At 37.9% G+C, this 12373-nt stretch overlaps 1 protein-coding gene across 6 annotated transcripts in view; it reads right to left on the bottom strand.

Moving 5' to 3' along the window:
* Positions 1-3424, bottom strand: part of LIMCH1 (LIM and calponin homology domains 1) — a 1973196-nt gene extending 1969772 nt beyond the window's left edge. For 2 of the 6 annotated variants that reach the window (XM_044061504.1, XM_044061502.1), the window contains exon 1: positions 3115-3424. In XM_044061504.1, the coding sequence (XP_043917439.1) occupies positions 3115-3201 (87 nt within the window). In that variant the 5' untranslated portion in view covers positions 3202-3424. The remainder of the gene's footprint in view (positions 1-3114) is intronic. The other 4 variants (XM_044061501.1, XM_044061505.1, XM_044061503.1 and 1 more) reach the window with 3 other exon arrangements.
* Positions 3425-12373: the final 8949 nt, after the last annotated feature.

Raw genomic sequence — 12373 nt, 5'->3', positions numbered from 1 at the left:
TATAAAGTAGGCCAATTTAACCGTGTCTCGCTGCAGAAATAACATACTTCAAATATACTTGCATACTACAGATATGAGTAGATTCTGCCAACTTGTGCTTCTTTACTTTAATGCAACAGTTTAAGCAAGTCATTGCAAGATCAAACTTCCCAGATCACTGTTGAAAAGACACAATTCTTTTTCGTGGTCTTTACAAAGATGTACTAAGTAAATAAAAATACTTAGTGTCAAAGGCATTATTTTTTTCATATTCAGCCTACGAAATACAGAATGTCTACAATCACCACACATGATTTTGAAGTTCAAATTAGTTTATAAAGATGTATATGTTTTTATACTGTAGCCAAGAGGCTATTCTGTGACAGATGATATCACACTTTAAATAATGCAGTGTGCTTCAGGAGGAAATCTCTAAGCAAAGCTGCATCATGAAACCTGAATACAGATGTTGTTGACAACCTCCAGCAGTGACACTACACGTTATGCACTCTAGCCACTCTCCAGATGCTTTGTATGCTGGTTTGGCACGTCCTCAGGCTTGCTAGCTCTTGTGACCAGTACACAATTAACATTCAGTGACAACAATACTTTTCTTAACAAAACAAACATGTCATCAAAAGTGTTTTTACCCTATAAAATGTCTGATGTAGAGAGCTGCGTGAAGGCAATGCATCTTAATGTAAACCACAACTGGTTTGTCTTACAAAATTATATACATTTTAAGGCTGTCTTGCAGGAAGGCTACAGGCATAATAGTGCCCACACATCTTAGGAAACTGCATCGCCCGGATACTTCGTATGCACAGGTCACAAATAAAAGAACTGCTCTGTTAACTGCTTGTTTCCCCAACAAATACAGTCATGACTTTAACCCATTCAAAATTACAGACTATAAAGCAGCAATCTCAGTACAGTAACTTTTTTTGTGAACAAGAAACACTTTTCAGACATCCAAGTCATCCCCTGCTTTCCTCCGCTTCTGGTACAGTCTGAAATACTTTCACAAAACTGTTCAGTTTATGACTGCAGTCATAAGGAATGCTGCTATCTTTACAGCTTTAACAGACAGATAGATCTGAAAGGTGCCTCCAACATATCCAAAAGTAATATATATATATATATATATATATATATATATATATATATATATATATATATTACAAATACTACCTGTAGATGTTTTATTTTCATAGTAAAAGAATAGAGCTGGCAAACAAACATAATCTTGATATAGAGTTCAGAAATTAAGTACTGATACATGTCCAAAGGTTAAATGGTGAAAACAAGGGCACATTTGCTAGGGTTAACACCTGCTCCTCTTCTTGTGAGACGGTCCTGATTTAGGCAGCTGTGTCATGTGAAATAACTTGAAAAAATGGCAAAAGTCCCAACCTTTGAGAAAAAAAATACTAACTTTCCTTTAAATATTAAAACAAAACACAATGTCTTCTACATTAGAAATGCCTTAAATACAATTAAACAGTAGGAACTGCTAAATTGTTTAACACTGTGAGTTTATTTTGAGAATGAAATGAAAGCAAGTTACTTTGCTGGCTGAAGGTATATGATCTATCCAGCAAAACCTCAAGATTCGTTAATATGTCCCACTCTGGGTAGCTGAAAAGGAGGCAACCCTAACATTTATGCAGTAAGCACCATATGACAAGATCCATAAGCATTCATGTGATTATACTGACATTACAAACCAGTAAAGATATCGGTCATACCATGGGAAATACAACAGCTAAGCAGTGCCAGCTTTGTCCACAGCACAATATACAAAACCATGTCATGATACTGATACACATAGAGATGGGGTTTTACACACAGTTTCCCCATGCAGCAAATAAAGCACCAAAATACCTTTAAACACAGCTGGGGTAGTCAATTTCCACTACCCCTACACACGTGAATAGTCCTCGAAAGCTGCAGCAATACTCAGCTACATATTTGGCACACATGCTAGTTAGTTATTTACAAAGTGAGCAGCAATTCACTAAAGTACATCACTATGTCACATCTGATTACAGTCAGTTTATATACAATCATACTAGTTTATTATAGTCAAAGTCAATCAAGTACAAACACACAGTGCAACAGGAATCGGGGCCAAGCTGACGGAATGGACTGGTGACCAAGAAATGAAAACGTCCCAGCTTTGGGGAAAAGTAACGGCTCCTGTGGATAAGGACGCCTGTCATGGTTGTCATATAATTACACTAGGTTAACTTTTGCACTTTCTGGGCCAACGTAAGATCGCCAAACATCACAACTAGTTTAACTGACAGGGTAGTCACGAAGCGAAAAGTTCTTCATATATCACCATGAAACAATTGCTCACAGCATACTGCCACTTGGGAAAGGGTGGGAGGACTTGGCATTTCCTTCCTACAGCAGTATTAACACCAGGGCTATTGATAACGCTCTGGACTGTGAGCCCACCCGTCCCTTCCTCAGCTAACTGGGAAGGCAGGGAAAACAGAGGGAACACGCAGGAGCCCGCCCAGACTGAGTGACACACACACACACACACACACACACACACACACACACACACACACAATCGCACACAGGTAGGACACCCCTCCAACCACCCAAGCATGTCAGACAATATCCTACCACGACAGCCAGCTGTCTCCATACCTGCAATTTAAATAAATTACGTGTTTTCTTCCCTTATACCTATCAGCACATAAAACTTAACTTACAACATGCCAAGTTCTGACGCAGCTTCCCACCTACAAGTCGGGTAACAACATACTTCACCAAAAGCTCTCAACAAAAACTCGGGGCCACTTACCCCCCCCCCCCCCCTTACGGCGGTAAAACATTACAAGCTATGACTGATAGGTGCCACACGGTCAGCAGCCCCGGCTGTCATCAGCGACAGTCCTGCAGGTGCAGCTGGGAAGTCAGGCTTTTCTAATTTAGTATTCTGTCTGGAGTCCATGTCTGTGTCACGGCAACCAGGAGGACGTCTACATAAACTATATCCAAGCCAGGTCTCTTCATGCACAGTCACACCACTCACTTAAGAGCTTGCCCAAAAACGTGTCAGTCTGACAAACAGCTATAATCCTACTGTAATAAATAGCATGTTACATATAGTCTTACCTCGATCCACTTCTGAGCCTCGTTGAATGCTTGCTGAGGTGTTACATCTTGCTGACCATTGTCCAAATGTATCCCAGGACTTGCCATTTGTAAGCTTTAGCACTGGCGGCTTCTCGGGCCGGCTTGCAGCTCCCTAAACGTCTGAAGGACAAGAGGCGATGTTACAACTATCTGCTGTTATCTTCTTTCTTAACTGGAAAATAATATACTGTGTTATCAGTCCTGTGAGCTGCTGCTGCTGCAGCAGTCACCCCTGCTAGGAATAGCACTAATGTATCTTCTGCAATGTGAGCTGAGCCCGTAGCTAAAAAAAAAGGCAAATGAAGCCTTGCCTTGCTTCAGCCAATACAAATGCTGGGTCCACCTCCTTCAGCCGCCATCACATGCTCCATCATTATACCCTGGGCTACACAAAAAGCTGTGTGCTTAATGCTGCTCCGTGTAGGCAAAGACACAAGGGAAAGGGAAGAGAAGTTAACGGCAGCGAAGTGTTAGGCGTGCTGCAGAGCCTTCATCCTGAGCATCCATTGAAAGCAATAAACTCAGAATTTAAACGTTGCATCTCGACAACCAACAGACAAAATGATGACTGGCCTCTAATGGAACCCTATGAGAAAGTGGGCATTCAGATCGGAATATGAAAGGCAACATGCACCCTGCCTGCTCGTTCAATAAACGTGCTATGTCCTAATTCTTATTTATCAATAATTCATGCAATTATCTGGTGTGCGCTTAGGCTACGTTTTTGCGAGACCTAAAAACTCTGGAAAATCTACGAAGTGTGTTGTATTATTGATTCTTAATTACCAGAGAGCTACAAGAAAGGTGTTCCACAGACTCTGTAATCCCCAAATGTTAAGCAGTACAGCAGCACTGTCATACTTAGGAGCATACCTCTCAACAGTCCACATTTTTGCCAAATATTTTTGGTGTGTTCCTCAATAAATTTGTGTTTTTTCAAGTATATCACTGAGAACTGAAGTCACTAAATAATGATAGACAATTCAAATTCAGACTTCATACCTTTCAGAAAATGCATGCTAATGCAAAAGTTGTCATTCTATCAACTTTCTAAGTTTATAAGAGCAGTGCTTAAAAATGTCCCTATTTTTGGGCTTTCTCCCACCCATTATTTTTTACTTTGTCCAGATTTCGTGCTCTAAGAGGTTGAAAGCTATGCTTAGGAGGTGTCACTCAGGCACTATTAAATGGTAAGAGACATAAAATGAGGTTGAGCTGTGCTCCAGATCATTTCTGTCTTCAGTAGTGTCTATGAGAAAAGATGATAGAACTGAGTTCCAGACATTTCTTCCCCAAATTAACTTTTAGTTAACATGAAATGCAAACATAACTGGAAAATTTGCATATTGTGCCAAAATGAGTTCTTTCATCACAACCCTCAGCTTCTGGACTGGATCTGCTTCAGCTCTTTCCAACCTTTCTGAAGACCCAGACAAATTGTGGGATCATCCCTTCACCACTGGGCCTGGAGGTTAAGGGACCTGTTCCCACAGTTTCAACTGTTGTTACTCCTTCTCTGGGTCACCTGTCATTGTTGGTGACTTTAGCTCTTATGCTAGCCTATGTTACACTTTCACTAGTGCTGGCAGCTTGGTTCTGTCTTCCTTGGATCCGAGTCTATCCTGGAGCCATGGGTTTGGAGCCGAGGCACAGGGTTGGGATAATCTCTGAGGTTCCAAAAAAATACTGCAACGCTCAGGTCTGATGAGGTCTTTCATTGATAGAGATGAAGGCACTTAACGTGAGTTTTGTTACTAAAGTCCTGTGGTTGTTCACCTGTGGAATTGTGTTGCAGTGGGTTTTTAGATTCTTGGTTTGTGGCTCACTGCTTTTTTACCTTTTTTGCATTCAACTCTGAGGTTATCGGAGTTATCTCTGCCCTTGGGTGCCTTGGTTCTGGACAGCTCAGCTCCAGTATCAATGTTGGATCTGGCTGGGTCAGCAATTGGCCCTTGTGTTTCTCTTAGATCCTTAGATTGAGTGGGCATCCTTTATGGTTGTCCAGCCTTGGGGTCAGCATTCAACATTGCAAAGGGAATTTTGTCTGTCTCTGAGATGGGTGTACCTCTCTTTTGCTGTCAGATTTGTCTCAATTCTCTCATCCTTCCAAGGTCTCATTTTCTCATGAACTGCCTTTAGGACAACCCACACCAACAAGCTTTAAGCAACCCCAGGTTCAGGGCATCCCAGCTGCTTCCTTGCCCCCTCTGGCTTCTCCTAAGGAGGTGCATATGGAGAGCCAGAGCAAGAGGAAGCACTTAGATTCTCCCGAAGAACTTCTCACTGAAGACTTTGACCTCAATGATGGGGAAAGCTCACCTATGTCCCACTGACATGTTGCCACCTCTGATGACCTCCTAGAATGGATAAGACAGTTTGGGAGCTGGGCCATCAAATTCCTTTCCCTGGGGAAGTACCTTTTTCTTGAAGCTTTTAGCATGGGCCATTTATTGTCTTGAGTAGTGCTCCCTCCAGATGCGCTCATTGACCTAGTGTCCCAGAGGGCTGGGAGAGAACCTTATGTGGTGCAGCCCATTCCCTGTAAACTAAACAAAGTATTAGTCATCCCTAAGAACAGGTCCTTTTGGAGCAAAGGTCCCTCTTTGGATACCATTGTTGTCCCTGAGGCTACCATGAGAGAGATTTCAGAAGAGAATTCTTTTGTCCATCCCCTGAACAGGGAGTCCCAGGGCACGGACCAATTTGTGAAGCTCACTTACATTTAAGTGTCATTTGCACTTTTATTTTATACATTGGGCATTTGACTAGACTTCAGAGTGATTTAATCTCTGAAGTTTCTATGCCAGTGGCAGCACAACCCTTGGTATAGTCTCATAAGACCTTAGAGACTCACTTGGCCACTTTGCAATCTGTCTCAAACATATCCATGCACCTCATCTCAAATGCAATGAATGGTATAGCTTGAGCAATAGGCACTGGCAAAGCCATTCACTACCATGCTTAGATGTGCCTTTGTGATTTCATGGATTCTTTCAAGACATCTTTTCTCAATGCTTTCCCCCCTGTCATGGGATAACTTTGTTCAGTCCCAAAGTTAAAGATACTCTGACTAGGACTGAACAAGATGGCAAGGCATTGCCTGACATGGGAGTACTTTTCTTCACCCCACAAAGGACGTTTTCTTAGAATTACAGAGGAGGGAGAAATATGTTCATTCAAAAATTGTTAACAGCTTGCCCATGATTCCCCAGTTGAAAGTTACCTCAAGTCACAGGGGATAACTTTAATGGACACCACCCTAGGGTAGACGTGGGCCACCTAAATCAGGGCTTCAGGGACCCTTCTCTAAGCCCTTTCAACATTCCTGAAAATTTGCTTGACTGTTGCACTCTGGAGGCAATCGGAGAACACTTATTTATTCACCCAAATGCTTGGGAGGGTATTGCGTCAGATATCCGTGACTTGATAGGCCTTTCCAGAGGCTACACAATTTCTTTTCATACCACCTCAATTGTAAGACAGAAATCCCTTCCAGACATCCCACCTAATAAAATAAGGGATGCAGCTGCAAAGATCCAAAAGCTGCTTGTGAAGCAAGTCATCCAAAGGTCCAACTGGACCAGATAGGATTTGGAATCTATTCAAGATTGTTTTTGGTGCCATAAAGAGGACCTGAGGTTCTTTTTGGACCTCAGCAAGTTAAACCTCTTTCTCAGTCAGACCAAGTGCTGGATAGTGACGAAAACAAGGACACTGCTGGAAATCACCAGATGAAAAGTTTAATAAAAGACACAATCAATGGTTAGGCGCTTTCAGCTTAAACAAATGGATTTCTTCAGAACCATTCTTGTATACTGACATCACTTCCTTAAATAAATAAAATACTGTCACATGATCATGCTCACAGAATGCTCACATATAACAAATGTATGTCAAAAATATTAATATATGAACACATTTTGTAAGAAAGAAGTTATACATATGCAGAAAGGTAAGAAAGAATGGAAGACAGAACTGAGAGGGGATAAACATTTGCAGCTTCTCAATAGCCACAGGAAAATGACCAGTAGTAAAAATAAAATGTAAAAGTGATGGCAGTGTGAGCAGGTATGACATTATGAACAGTATTATTTTGCCACTACGATTTAACATTAAAGATATAAGAACATTCATTTGGGCGCTGAACATTTTTGTGAAGTGACATTTGAAAGTTTTAACTTATTGGAAAAAATTGTGAGTGAGACTGAAAAAAAATACAGTAGAACTATAGAAAGCCTATTTGTTTCAGAACTTGGGACTTCCAAAAAGGAAATAAATGTGCAATTAAGGACTTCACTTCAGATATGGGTGAATATGATTGATAACTGTTATTCTTTTCACTATGTAGTAAAGTACAAGAAGTTAAAAAATATGTGATGAAACAAATGTATAGAATGGGGGGTGAGAAGTTTGGATAAAAATGGATGTTTAATATGGGAAAATTTGACATATTTCAGATGCAATAGTTGTGAATGGTAAGATAGGATTTGTTAGGTACTGAGGTCAGCCCAAAGATGTCTCTGGGGATGAAAATAATTTAGAAGACTGTAATGAATGTATGACAAATTTAGGGAGAGGGGACATACAGCAAAAGACTATAAGCCTTTTTGTATAAAATGCAAAGAATTTGGACACTTCTGTTTTGACTACCCCATATTAGAAAAGGTAAGAGTAGATGAAGAAGAAAGGACAGTTCATAACAAAGACAAAAGTAGAAATATTACTACAGAAGATGTTGAAAGAGATGTCAGTATGGTGAAGAGACTACTGAAGAAATGTTAACAGGGAAAGGGTACTTAGAGAAGAAATAACAGTTCAAAATGAGGAGAACAGATTTCAATTTTAGAAAGTGAACAGGAAGAAGAGGGAGAAATGGAGACAGTAGAAGAACAAGAACAAGATAGTGAAAAATCATTTGGTGAGAGACATGGGAGAAGTAAAAGAAAAATAAGATCTGGAAGTAAAACAGTTAACAAAAGAATGATATAAAAATTTTAGCATTAAATGGGAATATTGTTAGAAATTATATAAAGTTTGGTGGTGTGATGGAATGGTGTAAAAATAAAAACAATGGATGTTTTTTGCTTGCTAGATACCAGAGGAAATAAAGAGAAAAAAAAGGAAAAGAAAGCAGACACTACAGAGGTGTCTGTGCAAATTGTTTGGCCAGTTGGAAATCAGACACATTCTGGAATGGGAATTCTAATAAAAATAAGAAATAAGAATTTTAGCTGTAACAGTAGTAGTATCAGAAAGGGTAGTGATATGTGATATAAGAATGAGACAAAACTGTACGATTAATAGTGATGTATGCACATACTAGTATGACAGAGAGAAAATAATAGTTTGAAGAAATTAAAAAAATCTGTGTTAGTAAATATGTCAGCAGTAATGGTAGGAGATTTTAACTGTAACCTGAGGAAAGAAATGGGAAAAATAACACAGGGTATTATGATGTTAAGGAAAATAATACAATGTGGATATTTAAATGTAGGAAAGAATAGAGAATGGACATTTAAAAGGGTGGGTTTCAGCTTGAAATTAAGTATATAGCTTACTCTAAAGACATAAAAGAAATAACAGGAGTACAGATGGCAGAGTTTACAGACCATAGAGCTATATGGGAAAGAATAAGGGAAGATAGCAAAATAATAAAGTAGGGAGAAGGGATAAAGAGATTAATTGTAGAGTTTAAAAGGGAGGAAGAAATGATAGGAAAAAAAGAAATATAATGGAAAATCATAAGACAATGAAACCATTTTATAAAAATTGGACACAGTGGTGAGTATTTTATCAGCAGAAGTATACATAATGTTTTAAATGGAAAGAAGAATAAAAAAATAGATGAAAGATAAGGAAAGTTTACAGGATTATGAGAAAGAAGCAAAACAAGGAAATGAAAAAATAAGGAAATAAGAAAAGAGATAAAAAGGTAAAAATGATTTTACATAGGCAATTTTTTTTTCAAAAAGAAAGCTTAAGAAAAGAATTAAAATGAGAGAAGAAAGGATGGATATTATCTTAGATGGCAAAGGAGATGTAAAATACATACAGGAAGATATAGAGGTGGCAGACAAATTTGTTGAGAAAATGTATCAGAAAAGGGACTGGATGGGCAAGAAGAATAGAAAGTGAAAAAATATCTGAAAAAAGATTTTTTTTTTAGAAAATTATATAAAAGTAGAAGAAATAGAAAAGGTGATAAAAGAAGGTAAGAATGAATCAGTGCCATGATTAGATGGTATAAGTTATGAGTATTATAAGGAAATGAATAAAGATGAAAGAGAAGTTGTTTTCAAACATATTAAATGAATGGATGAGGGAAGGTATAATGAAATAAGACATGTAGTGGAGTGATAACATTTATATGGAAAAAGAATGAAAGAAAAGAAAAATGAAGGCCTATAACACTAGGGAATACTGACTATAAAACATTTATGGAAATTCTCTAAAAAGGATGTAGAAAGTATTGGATGAAGTAGCGGGAGACTGGATCTATGATATAAAATGAAGACAGGTTAAATAAATGTTAATTATAGTGAAACAACAATAAGAGATGATACTAAAAGAAAATAAAGATAAAGAGAAGCGGTAGCGTTGTCGCCTCACAGCAAGAGATTCTCCCGTTTGAATCTCGGCTGGAGCACCTTCTGTGTGGAGTCTGCATGTCCTCCCTGTGGTCAAGTGGCATTCGAAAGACATGCATGAATGGGCGTGCCTTCATTGAAGGTTGGTCGTCGGGCTTTCACCTCGGCACCATAAAAATTGACTGCCAATCATTAGTGGACCAGCATTCTACTGTGGCAACCCCTAACCAGGAAAAGACGAAAGAAAAACAGCAACAACAACTAAAAGAAAATAAAGAATCAAGATTTATAGCATATGATATAGCTACAGTCTTTGATAAAGTAAACCATAGGGAAATGTGACAGATTTTAGAGGCATATGACATTTGAGAAAAAATATTAACATAATAAAGAAATATTAAGAAAATATTAAGAAAATTCATGGGTGCAAGTAATGATAAATGGGTGGATTAGTACAAATATGTAATGACAGAGGAGTAGAACAGGGATCCTCAGTGAATATGTGCTTATTTGTATTAGTAATTAATGCAGTAGTAGAGATCTGCTTCTATGAAATGAGGGAGGCAAGATGTGAGATGGACAGAAATCTTACATTACCAATATGCATGATACATGCAGATGATTTAGTGCTAATACAAAAAGCGAGGGCTGGATAAGTGAGGTTGCAATAAGAATAAAAAAAGCTGGCTTGCAGTTAAAATAAAGTATAAAGGATTTGGTGAGATTAAAAAATAGAATTTATTTCACAAGAAAGGAAATAAGGATTTGGGGACATTTGCTGAGTATGAATGTGTCAATTGAAAAAGATACTGGGACAAATAAAAAATTGTTAACTTGGTGAAAAAGATTTTATTTATCATTTCAGAAAAAGATATATATGCTAAATATTTATGAACTAGGTAAATAGCATATTTGGGAGGGGTTGGGACATACATATTTACCACTCAAATGGAAAACTAAATTTTTTAAAGCTTTGTCTAGGGCTCAAGATTGAACCCAGTGAGAAGAGGGATAATTTATATTAATAAAAGAGGGTGGATTGAATGTAAAACATTGCAGCAGTACGTTTACCATCTCTGCATTTATTTTGGGTAATGAGAAAAGTAAAAGAAAGAACAAAACAAGTAATAGGTAATATGCTATATAAAAAATATAAAAAATGTATGGAAAGAAAAAAAACAGGGAAAATTAATGAAAAATTGACATGATGGAAGAAGAAGAACTTGACAATAAAATAAAATTATGGAAGTTAAAAGTAAGGTTTATTAGAAAAGAAAAGAATGACAATATGATTTTTGAAAAAAAATGGGGTCTACTCATGAAAGGAATTAAAAAGCAGATGAAAAAAGGCAACACAAGGCAGAAGAAAAAGGTTTGAAAATTTTTATCAAGCAGAGGATTTTTGTGGAGAATTTTATTAGACAAGTTATAGATAAAAGGAAATATGAAATATAGGGTGATGGAGGAAAGAAAGTCCCCCAGATTCAGCAAATGTCATTGCAGGAATAACTTATTCCTGCACGGAAGAGACCATTCCCATGCAGCACAGCAGCGCACCATGCATATTTATGAAGGCGTGCTGCCATGCTCTAATACATACACAGGGATGTGTACAAGCACAGGGGCCATGTCTGAGAGCAGTGGTCTCACAATATACATGCCCCCCGCACACCAGAAATTCCCATAGGCAATTGAAAAAGAGCAAGATTGCTTGTCACACCTCTCAACCCATTAGAGTTAGAAATCTGGGCAAAACCATAAGAGACAACTGCTAAATATTGCTATTACAAACTTACAAAGTTTATAGAATAACAGGTTTTGCATTAGCATGAATATTGTAAAGGGTATGATGTCTAAAACACACACCTCTCAACCCGTTAGAGTAGAAAATCTGGACAAAGCCATAAGAGGCAACTGTGAAATATTACTATTACAAACTTAGAAAGTTGGAAGAATAACAGGTTTTTAATTAGCATGAATTATCTGAAGTGTATGAAGTATAAAATGCAAATGTCTGCCACTATTGTCAAATTTCAATCTTCAATCTTTAATGATGTGCCAGAGAACCACAAGTTTATAAAAAGTGGACCAAGAATATAAGGCAAAAATCTAGACATACTGTGAAAAGTTATATGTCATCAACATTTGCAAAGCACAGCCCCCAACAAATAAATCTTTTTTTTTTCCACATCTGCAATAAAGTTTAAGCATAGCTGCGCAGGTGTGCCCGTTGCTTAGCTATGCGTAGCTCAGCTTAAATGGCGTGAGAAGTTAAATGGCAATAGACATCCAGCATAAACAGTATTTATTTTTATTTTATTTATTGACATTTGTTAACTGGGTTAGTCCAACTGGGTTATTGTCCCATTTTCAGTGGAGACCCGAGGAAAAAAGCTCCAGCAAATACAATATATGATCACAGAACAAGAAAAAACAAGTATTACAAACAATAATAGCAAACAATAGAAATAAACATCTACCTGTATAGAAATAAACAACTACATTTTTTGTTTCTTTGAAAAAATTAAATTCTTAGTTGCTGAACAGATGGGGAAAGTCAAGAGTGATAGTAGGATGTAATGAGAGAGATATGAGTGCGGGAGGAGGGGAGAGCTAAGTAGGGTCATAGCAGGGACAGGTAGTGTAGTCCA

This window comes from Protopterus annectens, chromosome 2.part0, assembly GCF_019279795.1.
Source record: "Protopterus annectens isolate FY-2018-M chromosome 2.part0, PAN1.0, whole genome shotgun sequence".
In the NCBI taxonomy this organism is placed as follows: domain Eukaryota; kingdom Metazoa; phylum Chordata; order Ceratodontiformes; family Protopteridae; genus Protopterus; species Protopterus annectens.
Note: the sequence above shows the minus strand (reverse complement) of the source record. Positions and strands in the feature narration are given on the sequence as shown.